Here is a 13,636-nt window from a genome sequence, read left to right on the forward strand (position 1 = left end):
AAAATCTAGCACAGCTGAGAGCCAATCACAGTCACACTAACACCACTGATTGATTTTTATCATCTTCTCTCAGAAAAAAAAAAGAAAAGCTTTATAAAGGTAATGATGCATCATCAGATATTAAGATGACAATTATGGCACATAACGGGGAGTCGGATATGTATTATTATGGTGAAAGTCACCTGCAGCAGCCCGGCTAGCTCAGTCGGTAGAGCATGAGACTCTTAATCTCAGGGTCGTGGGTTCGAGCCCCACGTTGGGCGACGCGTTTTATTTTAAACGGCGGTTTTTGAGTTTTGAGCTGAATCTGGTACAAAACTTTATCTGTCCTGTATTCCGCATTTTCAGCGGACTCAGTCGGACCTGCTGAAGCTCCGCTCGGCCTCCGTCAGCCGGCTGTGGTAAAACGACAACCACGCTTAGCAGAGGATGGTTTCGATCCATCGACCTCTGGGTTATGGGCCCAGCACGCTTCCGCTGCGCCACTCTGCTGCTGCCACAACGAAAGGTGAAGGATGGTGAAACTTCTTATCCATTTCAAGCCACCCGTCATTGATTATTGATCACAGCTGATTAAAGAACATATATTTCACGTTATAATATGCTGATGTTCATTCTCTCTCATGACATTTTACAGAAAGTATTTGAATAGACGACACCCCTCGGTTTTTGATTGCTGAAGTGATGTAGGTCATAGTCAAATTAAAAGAGAGTTTAGTTGTACACCACCTTTATATGAAGTCCAGTGACAAAATAGACTTAACAGCATAAGAACCTGCTGATTTGGCCGGAGTCTTGGAGACCTGCTGCAGCCTGATATTACCCACGTGGGCAGTATATCTCCTATCTGAAGCTGAAATATTGTTTGAACAGGCGACCATGATGCTGGTTTCTGATCAGTCTGTTCAGCAGAAGGTTAAAGAGAACAGAGTAACACAGAACTAATCAAAGCTTTTATTGTGCCTCTAGTCAATTTGACAGAAGCAATGAAAAACAAACAAAACACACAACACACTGAGGAAAAAGTCAGGGTCTGAAATGGACTTGATCTGGATCTTTGTCTCCAAAGATGCGACAGGAAATTTACTGAAGAGGTGATTAATAAACAAAATGTTCTGAGAGTGAGCTTTGGGGGGACTCTGGGACAGGGGACATCTCATATCCTGTTCTTCAAATGAGCTGACAGAAGGTTTTCAAGCAGCAGCAGACATAGAGACAGCGTTTAAAGTCCAAGTCTTAGGCTGTTACCTCCTGAGGCTTGACCTTCGACCTTCAGAGATGGTCATTCAACCGTCAGGAGGTTCACTGCAGCGTTTTGTTCCTGGTGGTCGTTGAGTTCACTTTTGCTGAGCAGCTCAACAAATGATCTCCACTTCTCTAACATCCTCTTTACTGTCCTGCTGCTGTATCTTGTCCTCTGTCTTCCCCTCTCTCTCATCCTCCTTTTCTGTTGTCCCTCTCTCTAGTCCGTCGTCCCCTTGCTTCCTTTGCCCTCTGGCCGCCCCTCTGTCTCGCAGGGCACAGGGCAGACAGTTTGCTAGGACGAGGACAGAAGAGAGGCAGAGCAGAGAGAGGACGGCGCCCAGACCAACATCCAGGTCTCCAGCTTCTTGCTCATTGTCCTCCTCCCCATCCTTTCCTCCTTCCAGGCTTGGCCAGAAGTAAACTGCGCCCTCCTCCTGACTTGGCATCAGCACAGCTCTCTCCAGGGTGTTCCGACTGACCATCCCTCCCTTGCTCACCTCGCTCCACTTTCTCTCACTTACCTTCCATCTCACTTTGTCATAGTCGTCGCTGCTCACATTTCCTCCGTTGTCTTCGTCGAAGCTCGATGTGTAGTCGTTTCTGTCTGACTCATCCAGCATGTCGGAAATGTCTAACTCAAACTTCTCACCTGTGTTCTCTCCTGGTTGCAGGAAGCCCAGGTCTAGGTTAACTCTGATCCAACCAGATCCCCGTGCCAGCCTCCTGGTCCCAGCCCCACCCCCTCCACTGTCCATCCACTCCTTGTTGTGTTCACTGATAAAGTTGGATGTGATTGTCTGCTCGTTGCAGGTCAAAACCAGAAGTTCTGCTTGCAGTAAAGGTCCACCTCCATCGCCCTGGGCGAAGATGCGTTGGTTGGGACTGGGTGTCACCACAACAACGGTTTCGGCCAACGAGGTGAGACGCAGTAAAAATGGAATGTCGTTGAAGGAGGAGAGGAGAGAGGCGGTATCGTCACTAAACTGAAGCCAGACGCTCATGGAGGCCTCCTGCAGAGACAAAAGATGGAAAGATTTTGGAATGTCAGGAGTCATGATCCTCTGAAATGCTGCACAGGTTCACTTAGGGTTCAATTATTCTTGTTTTAGTCTCCAGCTCTTCACTCTCTGTAGGTATGGTCCATATCTTACTCTTTATTCTTACTCTTAACAGTCTGGTGGCAACACTTTGTCAGGAATGTTTTTTCTTTTTTTTGTGGTTTGTGTGTGAATATTCACCCCACCTCTGCCTCTGTTGGTTTACCATGAAATTTAAATTTTACTCTACTTCAGCAATTATTGTCACTTATTATGTGGTTGCTCCCGACCCCAAAAGAAGGTGGGTGGATGGGTGTTGGGTTAAATTCACTATGGTGGTGTAGCAGTGCTCCCTGCCTCACAAAGGCCATTTCACTCAATAAAGATTGACGAACTAGCTTCCAGGGAGGGCTGGTGATGCAGGAGGAAGTTAGCTCAGGAGACTGTAAGCATTTAGTACCAGACTGTGAACATGTTTAGAGAGTGCTGTAAATTGGTTCACAAAACAATGGTAAAGAGACGGCGTGTTGCAATTCCACCATGTAGGAGGTCAGATATGTTTTAGGTCTGGAAAATTGAGTACTGTCATCAAAATAGAACGCTTCTTCTTCTTCTTTACTGAAAGAGTTATTCAAGCTCTGAGACCTCCAGGCTAGACTAATGTAGATATTTGTCCTTATGGTCTGGAACTGGTCCAGAAAGCTTTGGTTTAACTTCTGTTGTCGACTCCGTTTAGTTTCTACTGCTTCCTCCTGAAGCTCTGATGGATCAGACGGCCCCCCAACATGGTGGACTTCCACTCATCATCAGCTGAATAGCTGCTCACCTGGTGGTAGTTGTACAGGATGTTGTAAGCTGTAACTGTTGTGGTGACGACAGAGGGGTGTGTCGGGCTGCCTGTGACTGACATGCCGAGGCTGCTGACCACCTGTACTGACAGGTCTGCAGGGGTTACAGGGTCAGAGGTCACACTGATGTCACACCTACCCAGCACACCATCCCACTGCTCAGAGATGACCTGAGTGAGAGAGACGATGATGATGATAATAATGATGGTGCTCAGTAACACAAGTCCAATGTCCAAGTCATGCACAAGTATCACCTACATAGAGTGATGTCTTTCCTGGTCGTAAACCAATCACGTTGTTCTGGGTGCCAAGAGAGGCCACTTGAGGGTCCTCCACCCTCAGCCAGTCAAGGACCAGCTCTGTCACATCCACAAACCATTCAGAGGAGCCCAGGAGGTGTACTCTTCTTCTGTTGGAGTCCTGAGCAGTGAACTGAGTCAGGACCTGAACCGAGGAGCGCTGATACACTGGCACACACCTGAGTAATCCAAACACACAGAAGAAAATCCTGAACGAAGAAGCCAAACGCTCATAATTACATTCATGAATCACAGAAAATTAAAGAGAAGCTGCTGCAATCTTGCACCCGCTTTCTGTGAAGTGGCTCCAGCCACTGATGGCATTGAGAACGGGGTCTGTCAAGGACACTCCCAAGGGCACCGATGGCACCCACACCTCCAGACACACGGACCCACTGAGCATGCCCAGTTGAAACTTCACCACTGCACAGGTGTTGCCCAACCCTGATTCAGTGCCATCCACAAAGAGCGTGGAGCAGTCACTGGATACCTGAGGTTTGGATGGAGACAGACAAGTAGAGGAGGCACCCGTGATAAACAGCTTGGCTATTTTTACAGTAGCTGCAACTGTTTTCAGACAGTGTTGTTTATGAAGAGGAGCTGTGGAGACCAAACACGGAGTTCAAAGAGTGGGAACTTGAACAGAAACAACAACTCAACACCCTGTTACTCTGTGACTATTTCTTAGCAGGTTTGCTCTATTAAATTTGTCTTAGATCACTTTGGGCACTTGGGTCACTGGTGGGTCACTGGTCGCTGGTGACAGGAAAAAGAAAAGAAATCTCGGGTCCTCAGAGGAGGCAGTCTGCAAAGGTGTGGCCCTTGTAGTAGACTGCAAAGACTGAACCAACGTGAGTTAGGCGCTGTTGCATCACGGTCCAAATGCGAAAACTGGGATCTGGGATCATCCAGCCGGTTTTCATGACAGTCTTGGTGAATAAGTTATACCTTGATAGTATCCTCATTGGTCGAGTGACATGTGACAGCGGAGGTAACATCTGACACCTTTTCATCCTGGCTTATGGCCAGTACAATGACAGGAACTGAAACAGGCTGATTGGTCAGGATGGCTGTGTTGATGATCATATGACTCTGAGGACAGACAACCAGAAAACACACAATTCAAAAATATGTCAACAGATGAGACTAGATGAACTTAAAGGTGGAAAATATATTTAGATTGTGAATAAATAAATCTATGAAGCACCTCTGTGATGGGAGCAATACCAAAGACGTGTCGATCGGTGAAGGAAAAGATGCTCACTGCTGCCCCCTGTGGTGAAGTGGGGTTACTAAGCCCAGAGTACTCCACCCACCAGTTGGCTCTCACTGTCATGGCAACGCCGAAGCTACGCCTGAGGCCGTCAACTGACAGACACACCACCTGTTGTAGGAGAGTGGAACTGAGACAACAAAGACAGTGTCAGCACTCGCGACTTCTCCTGAATCAATCAATCAGTGAAATTCATTTGTCTGCTGATGACATCATCTCATCCTTCTCAGGTGTCTGACAGTAGCTCAGTCTGAAGTCACGGGTTTCATATACTTGGTTCTTTTCAGGTCTAAATCAGGAAACAAGGGAACAGGAGAGCAAATAAAACATCCTGGATAAAGCCCATACTAACTCTACTAACTCATCTGACCCAACACCGCAAATTAATTAAAAGGATATAAATAAAAAGACTTATAAAGAGCCATAAATCCATAGCTACGATGAAATGTGCTATAACGTACCGTATTATCCGGGTTATAAAACGCTACTTTTTTTCATAGGCTTTGAACCCTGAGGCTAATTTATGGATATTTATGGGTAACAGCTAATACCTTTAGCGTCACATCAGACCAATGAAATTGTTGGAATTAAATTAAACGCACCCACACTAAATTATTCAGATCAGTCGTTTATTTTGCGATGCAGCTTTCAAGTTAAAGTCGATCTGTCTGGCGAAAAGGCGAGCTCTTTCTGCCATGTGCCATTTCCTCCCATATTTCCGACACCTGCAGCTTATTAACCTTTATGTGTACCAAACTGCTTTTAGCGCTCAGGTGCGCTCCTACAGTCCGGAACTTACGGTACCAGCACGGTGACAAATGTGACGAGAAGGTTGGAATTTACAGTGCGCTTCTTTTTGTCTAGCGTTTCATTTCATGTCGCTCATTTTGTGTATCCCGGGAATTGACGTGAGCTTGGACGTAGGTAGTGACGTAAGGCACGTAAAGGGGACATTTGGGGTGGGTTGCCAGGTTGTCAGGTGCCGCAACACACACGAAACACCAATTTGACTCGTTATCACTTTGAAATCGGTGGAAAGTGTAGGACGGGAGAGATGATTTAAAAAAAAAAAAAAAAAAAAGAGAGAGTCCCGCATGAATCAGAAGTGTTGGCAGGTCTGGACTGGTCAACCGTCTTCACTTGACCAAACTTTTTGCATACTGGCCAAACCGCTGCGCTGATGACGTCACTACGACACGGAAATGCAACTGTGCAGATGCTGTTTGCCGACCTAACCCTAACCCTAACCCTAACAATCCCCCCGGCATCTGGGCGACAACATAAGCCAACCGGGCCTCAACACCTGGTGTCAAAACTGCATTTTGGACTCTCCGGCCCCAATTTGTACGAGGAGAAAAACACAGATCACCATCTCACTGTACAACGGATGTGTGTTGAGCCCAGTCCTGTTCAGCCTGCTCATCCAAGACCATTGTATTTAGTTTAGGAAAAGTCATATCATGAAGTATCGTGGTGGGGCTGATTCAAAGTAACGAGGAGGAGGGCTATGGAGAGGAGGTGAGAATCCACATCCAAAGAAGTACCTGTGTGTGTGCTTAAGTAGCTTCTGTTTGTGGCAGAGGATGGACACGATGTCATGTTTGGAGCCTTGGCTTCTCTCCAGGGTCACTGCCCAAAGGTCAGATGTCAGAGTTTTCTGGGCTACCATGGCCACCAAGCCTTTTTTCACCTTCAGCCTAGAAACACACACACACACACACACACAATGTAAAGCCACAGATTGTGTACAAACGGGGTCTTGTGCTGACATCACTGTGTACTCACCTTATAACAACAGACTCAGCACTGCAGTTGGCTCGCAGACTCACAGACACTCTGATTGGCTGTCCAATCAGCACTGGACCTTGGTGGTAGTGAATCACAACGTGAGAGCCAATGGCAAGCTCCTCCTCCTCCTCCTGCCCGGTCATACAGGCCTCATCTTTGATCGCGCCTCTTTCTCTGCCATCTTCCTCTCTCAGCGTCACAGCTTTGATGTGGAAAAGCTGCCTCTGGGACTGAGCCACTCTTTCCTCCACACATCTGCACAGATGTTCAGGAAATGGTTGGCGGATGTTGAGAAAAATGAAAGAAAGAAGTCTCTACATGTTATTTCTCTTCGTAACGTACCCTGTCGCTGTGTCAAAGGAGGAGTAGTACAGCTGGATTTGGTTTCTCCTGGGGCCCCTCGGAGACCTGAGGGCCTGTGGGACGTCCCTGTCAAAAGCTGGATGGTATCTGGAGAGAGACAAAGCATGTTCGTCAAACAGCACCATCACCTGAAGCCCACACAGGAAAACAATAATCACAGCCTGTTAGGTTCAGTACGTGGGAGTCTCGATGAAGCAGCATCACATGAGGACACTCAATACTCGACTGTAACACACACGGATTATTTCATTCTCAGGTCATTTGTACATTTGCATTATTTTTTCAATCAGCACTGTGAATTGTGCTATATTTTTTATACTAAATATTTTATATTTTATTCTAATCACACACTCTCTCTCTCTCTCTTTTCCCTCTTATTTTGTATTTTTACATTTATATTTTTATATCGCTTGCATTTCTGACAGTGAAGTGAACTGGAGTCAAAGTCCTTGTTTGTGTGCACTAACTTGGCCATTAAAGATGATTCTGATTCAGATTAGCCAACCTGTGGCTATAACGGAGCAGGTCCCTGAACCCAAAACCCACCCAGCACACCACAGCCTGGACTGGGGGCGAGAGCAGCAGCAGCAGACTATATTCGGCTCTCCCTCTACTGTCAAGATCAAACCATACACTATAAGTCTGTTATGATTTAGTGCTATATAAATTAATGTAATTTGATTTGGTTCATGTGAGTTCAGTGACTCAACCTATGGAGGAATAAACTTTAATGCCTCACCTCAGTGGAGGAAGAGTCACACGCTGCTGGCTGACAGAGTCTCCATGTAGATGTCTGCCTCGCTGCCGCTCCCGCCTCAGGATGCGGCTCTGAGGGTAGCTGCTGCTGAGCCTCTTCCCCAAGTCATGATGTGATTGGTTGGCTCGTTGGTCCTTGAACCAGTCGCTTGGTAGCGTCAGAGTCGCCACACACAGCCCCAGAGGAGGCTGGGAAACCAGAGAGAGAGGAGCAGGGGGACAGGTGAGATGCAGGAGTGTGGGAGGTAACAAGGAGACAGGATTTGGCCTCACCTGGGTAATACACCACGCTTTGTGCTCCTCCGTCTCCTTAAAGGCGTGCAAGGTGATGCAGGTGCTCCTGGTGTCGCCCTGCTTGTGGAACAGTGTCCTCACCCTGAACCGGCTCTGCCCTCCCTCATCCCTCTCTGTCTCCACATGTTCTGAGAGCAGGTAGGCAGACAGAGAGGGGGAGGGGGGGAGGACACTCTCTGGTATGAGCTGTGGAGGGACACACAGGTTCGAGCTGTTAGCTTTGGACAGCTGGCAAACATTTAACCCACCGACAGATTGAGCCAGTGCTCTTCCTCTTACCTGTGTGGCTGAATGGGGGCCAAATGAAGCCTGGATGGCCGGTCTGGGACCCCAGCCTCCAGGGGGCACCACGAAGAGGCTCTGGGAGAAGGAGAAAGGGCTGGAGTTGGAGAACAGAGGGCCAAGCTCCCCCTGGGACAGAGGGAGAAACTGCCAGGGAGGAGGGGCGACGGACATGTGGACTGGCAGGGAGAGCGGCAGAGGAGGCTGAAGGTGGGATGGAGGGGCTGAAGGTGGAAAATGGGACACGAGGAGGGGGTGTGAACCACATTAGTTTTTCTTTTTAATTTAACTGAGTTGACTTCATTGGACTTCACCTGCTGTGTTGATGCAATATTCAAACTGCTCAATAGGTGGTGCACAGCACCTGCAAGAAACTCAAAACATCCCAAGAGGCAGCTGTGCAGAATAATTCCTACAATCAGCTTTGTTCGACACACACACAGGCGACGGGGGTCGGTGTGTCTGTATAGCTTGCAGAGTGTTTGGAATCAAATGTGTTTTAATTTGATTTGTTGAAGTGGATGAGTTGGTGCACACTCTGCCGTGCTGGACTAGTGATCGTTTTATGTTGTTCAAAAATAAAGAGAATAAATCCGGCATTCATGCTGCAAACATTGTATTTTTGTTGTTGTTTGCTTTGAATAAGGTTGTTTGATTATCTGGATTATCATATAAGTATAAGTTTTTGGTTAATTTGACTATTGGTTAATGTTTTTGTTTGAAGGCACTGAGCAGCACACAGCTGAATTTATTTTTAAAGGTAGACCGGAAGGACAAGAGAGACACCATTGTCCTCTTGCTCACCTGCAATAAGAGTTCACTTTCACCTGCTCTGGACTTTATCCCGATTGGCTGGTACAGTCTGTCAGTCGCACAGCAGCCACAGCCATTAATCCATTCCCCTGCTATCTGCTCAATGTCCCTCTAAATGGGACCTTCCTTTAAAAAATGCACATCATGTTGTATTCAAGACTTTCAACTAGAGCCTAAGACTATAAATTCAGCAGGAAAACATTTACAGAGCTGACAAATCAAGAGAGAAAGAAGGACATCCTCCCTTCCACTTCAAAACAATCTGACCTCTGTTCACAAACAGTGGCGCCGCCCCCTGATGGTCATAAGATGGAATACAGGTTTGTGGCTGTTACTGTGACACCTTGATTTTTCAGACCCAAAGTTCAGGCCCCAGTTTAGAGACCTCTTTGTCTCATGGGCATTGTCCTCTCTTAGCTCTAAATGTGTTTGGATAGAAACCAGGTTTATTCAGCTCACGGTCAAACACAGTGTGAACCTACCTGCAATCAGGATCCAGAGGAGCAGAAGCATGGGATGTCCTCTCCTGCTCCACCGCAAACCAGACCAACGGACACCTGCCATCACCTGAAACCAGATGTAACACCTGCAGCAGACGTCCTGGAGAAACACTCAGAACCAGCCATGTTTATCAACAAATCCAGGAAGATCTCCAGGCTAACTTAGTTAATTAACCTGCTGATGAATACCATGTTATGTTTGAGGAAAATTTTCTCAGTCTCAACATAAGCTGCAAAAAGTGTAGTGTAGTGAAGTGAGAAAGAAGGGAGGTCACACAGGTCACAATCTGAGTTACTGTGTTACAATCAACTATAGTGAGCTTATTAAAACAAATCTGATTCTGGGACTTTGTCTTTACACTGGCAAGTTTTCCGACTTTTGTCTTGGTAACAAGATATACATAATATACATAAATGTAGATGTTACATAAGAAATCTACTGGAAATTGGAGCGGTTTCATTCATTCATTCAATCATCTTCTACTGCTCATTCAATTTAGAGGAAATATTATAAACTGGTCAATTTTAAATGCCATATGTTAAGACAAGATCAAAGGTGCGACTGAAATGGTGAGTAGGTTCCTTCACATGGTGAGAAAACCCAATTTAGTTCTAAATGTAGCTCTGGCAGAAACTCTGAGTGAGGACCAGGTGGACGATATGCAGTAACTAACAGAACAGTTTTTTCAGTTTTCCTGTTTGAATGGGAGAGACTGAGGGTAAGACTTTCAAAAGATCTATAACCAAAGTGTGGCGTAGGATTGAATAATAAACTGGATTGAGATATCACAGCCACCCATCCTCCTCGGCTTGTGGTATGAGGAATGTGAGAGCTAACCCGAGTGAGGGGTGTCGATTCATACATACTAAAGCACTCATCCTCCTGCTGCCATGTTTCTGTGATATAAAATATAGCAATAAGATCATTTATCATTTATCACCTAACGAGCAGGCATTTGGATGATAGCGATCTAATATTCAGTACTCCATCAGTTTAGGAGGTCGGGGAACAGACACATTGGTTCTGTTCTACTCTGGCAGGTAACCGCTCTGAATGAGCTGCAGAGAAGCGTGCTAAACTGCGACTCTGCCTGCTGGTCCAGACTCAGGAATGTCATGGTTGTAAATGCCATATATTCCATTTTTGTATGGGAAGAAATGATTTGATTTTTGTGATCAAGGGTCAAAGGTCATGTTTTTGTCTCAAATTCACTATTAATTCAGTAATTATGGCACAATTTCATTTGAATGTCTTCAAAGATAGAATGACGTGATCACATTTTGTATCGAAAAGGTCAAATGTTAACTTCCCTGTGACATCATAACACTAAAAACGCCTGTGGCCAGGGCCGGATAGACACCTGCAGTCAGAGGATACTGATTGAACAGGAAATAGAACAGGAATCATTTATTTCTTTTGTATGACTGAAAAAAAAAGACCAATAAACAGCTGGATAAAGGTTAAAGGTCTCTCTCTCTTTCTCTGTCTTTTCAGAGAGACACAAACTCAGGGACACACACGTCAACAGGAGGAACAGATTCATTTCAGATATTTCACCCAATCAGAGACGGAGTAGCAGAACACGCACAAACACACGACTGCACACATGCACACACACACACACACATGCACACTCACCTGTATCAGTGCATCTGAACAGCAGTTACATGTTTCTTTTGTCCAACCAACAAACTGAAGATAGTGTTGTCAGTCTGTTGTTCTAAAGCTCTCCCTCACCACCCCCCTTCCTCTCTCCTCTCTCTCCCTCCCTATCTCACCTTCTCCCTCTCTCTCCCCAGATTTATGTATTTAAATAATCCCCCCTCTTATGCCCCTCCTCCCTCTCCTCTTAACTTGTAATTTTTTCTCATGCATTTTCCTTCTCGTTTCTGTGTGTGTGTGAGAGAGAGAGGGACGGCCGATGTCCTCCAAAGCCAAGGCTTTCCATTCTGTCAAGGAAGGACAGAACAGCTTTCCACCTGTCCTGACCTGTCTTTATCTATCTCCACTTCTTTCTTTCTGTCTCTAGCTGCTTCTGTCTATCTCTACCTGTCCCTACCTGTCCCTACCTGTTTCTACCATCCCTACCTGTCCCTACCTGTCCCTACCTGTCCCTACCCATCCCTACCTGTCCCTACCTGTCCCTACCTGTCCCTACCTGTCCCTACCCATCCCTACCTGTCCCTACCTGTTTCTACCATCCCTACCTGTCCCTACGTGTCCCTATATGTCCCTACCCATCCCTACCTGTCCCTACCTGTCCCTACTGGTCCCTACCTGTCCCTACTGGTCCCTACCCGCCCTACCTGTCCCTACATGTTTCTACCTGTCCCTACCTGTCCCTACATGTTTCTACCCATCCCTACCCATCCCTACCCGTCCCTACCTGTCCCTACCTGTCCCTACATGTTTCTACCCATCCCTACCCGTCCCTACCTGTCCCTACATGTTTCTACCTGTCCCTGCCCATCCCTACCCATCCCTACCCGTCCCTACATGTTTCTACCTGTCCCTGCCCATCCCTACCCATCCCTACCCGTCCCTGCATGTTTCTACCTGTCCCTACATGTTTCTACATGCCTGCCTGTCTCCACCTGTTTCTGCCTGTCTCTACAGTAGTTCTGTTTCTACCTTTGGTATCATGGCATCTTGGTGGGGGGACGCAGGTTCCTGTCCACAGCAGGTTCATTGTCTTCCAGTAGAGGATATACATTTTGTCCTTATGTAAAGAACAGCATTTCATCCTTGCAAAAAATAAAAATTTTATTCTGAAGCATTTTTCTGTCCAGAGGACTTTTTATGACTCTGTGTTTGCATCGGCCAACTTTTATGGTGTTGTCTGCTGGAGCAGCAGCATCATGGCTAGCAGAAAGGAAGCGACTGAACAAACTGGTGAAGAAACTGTCCTGGGCTGCAGCCTTGATTCTGTGGAGGTGATGGGGGGCAGGAGGGTGATGGCGAAGCTGTCATCAATCATTGACAATTTCTCCCACTCGCTACACCCGACTGTAAGATCACTGGGAAGCTCCATTAGTGACAGGCTTCTTCATGAAGGAGAGGGACTGCAGGTCCTTCCTCACCTCTGTCGTCAGACTTTATAATCAGCTCTGCTACTAATCGACCAATAACAACATATGTGCAATACCTTCCTTACCATCCCATCACCACAACACCAGATACGCAGCATATTTATTTATCTTGTGTAGGCATGTGTGCCCTGTATGTGTGTGTATGTGTATGTGTGTACTGCCACTGTCAACGCTGTGAATTTCCCCACGGTGATAAATAAAGCAAATCTAATCTAATCTAATGATGAGAAGAATATCTAACTGTATTATAACTATGACAGGGCCAATAGCAGCGTGGGCAGTGGCAACATATCAGCGTCAGGTCTCAGTCTGTCTCCATGTGTGCTGTGCTGGCAGTGTTTGCTGTCCTCTGGGGCCGCAGCTGTGAGCTATGACGAGCTGATGTTGTAGACAGCCACCGTAATGGTAACGTGACTCAGTTTTCAGCACTTAGTCACTGCAGAAAAGATTCAGCTGTGGAAACAAAACGACTGAAGATGTTGTGTCATGCTCAGTTTTTGTCTCAGATTGTGACTGGTCGCCTTTCTATTTGAAAATAATAGAAAAAAAATATGTTTTTCGTAGCTCTACAAAAATGATTGGACAGGATGTGGACAGACACACCTGTGCATGTCAAGTGTCTATGAGGAGAAGGGAGCTGCTGTCAGCCCCACTCTGTGTCAATCCCCAGTGGATAATCTGCAGCTGTAATCTGCTGTCATCTGTCATTGTTTCTCTGCTGGGACATTTGAAATGAGGCCAGATTATCATCTCATACACTCCAAAAGCTGACCTGAGAGAGGACGAGGAAAAATAAACCCACACACAGAGAGAGAGAGAGATACACGGACAAACAGAGTCATGCACACACACACACACATACGAAGAGACAGAGGGAGACACACATGCTCACACGCACAGAGAGTGAGAGACACACAAGCAGACACGCAGTTACACAGTACACAGTTTATCTTCTTTGCGGCTGCAGCTGTTATTTTTTTCCCTGAAAGTCTGTTCAAACTCGCATTCACTACATTAAACTACATGCACCGATGATTTCTAATTCCAG

General features: G+C 46.3%; 1 protein-coding gene and 1 non-coding gene across 2 annotated transcripts; one reads left to right on the forward strand and one right to left on the reverse strand.

The window, feature by feature from the left end:
* Window positions 1–190: 190 nt before the first annotated feature.
* On the forward strand, window positions 191–263 carry trnak-cuu (transfer RNA lysine (anticodon CUU)). Its single transcript has one exon. It is a non-coding gene; the product is annotated as a tRNA-Lys (tRNA).
* Window positions 264–1,355: 1,092 nt separating this feature from the next.
* tmem132a (transmembrane protein 132A) lies at window positions 1,356–9,540 on the reverse strand. The gene is made up of 14 exons (XM_029508154.1): window positions 9,481–9,540; window positions 8,183–8,409; window positions 7,883–8,089; window positions 7,593–7,798; window positions 6,833–6,940; window positions 6,488–6,745; window positions 6,247–6,399; window positions 4,637–4,832; window positions 4,378–4,521; window positions 3,717–3,919; window positions 3,389–3,608; window positions 3,109–3,300; window positions 1,779–2,255; window positions 1,356–1,733 (listed from the first exon to the last, which is right to left on the reverse strand). Exons 1-14 carry the CDS (start codon window positions 9,509–9,511, stop codon window positions 1,356–1,358), a joined length of 3,000 nt encoding a protein of 999 aa, XP_029364014.1. The 5' UTR covers window positions 9,512–9,540.
* Window positions 9,541–13,636: the final 4,096 nt, after the last annotated feature.

Source organism: Echeneis naucrates, chromosome 1 (genome assembly GCF_900963305.1).
Source record: "Echeneis naucrates chromosome 1, fEcheNa1.1, whole genome shotgun sequence".
In the NCBI taxonomy this organism is placed as follows: domain Eukaryota; kingdom Metazoa; phylum Chordata; class Actinopteri; order Carangiformes; family Echeneidae; genus Echeneis; species Echeneis naucrates.

Bases quoted from the DNA above. Each gene is read 5' to 3' on its own strand.
- tmem132a (XM_029508154.1), bottom strand. From the start codon at position 9,511: ATGCTTCTGCTCCTCTGGATCCTGATTGCAG. The intron at 4,522-4,636 runs GTGCTTCATAGA...GTCTGTCCTCAG, and splicing joins GTATTGCTCCCATCACAGAG to AGTCATATGATCATCAACAC. The intron at 3,920-4,377 runs GTATAACTTATT...TCCAAACCTCAG, and splicing joins CCAATGAGGATACTATCAAG to GTATCCAGTGACTGCTCCAC.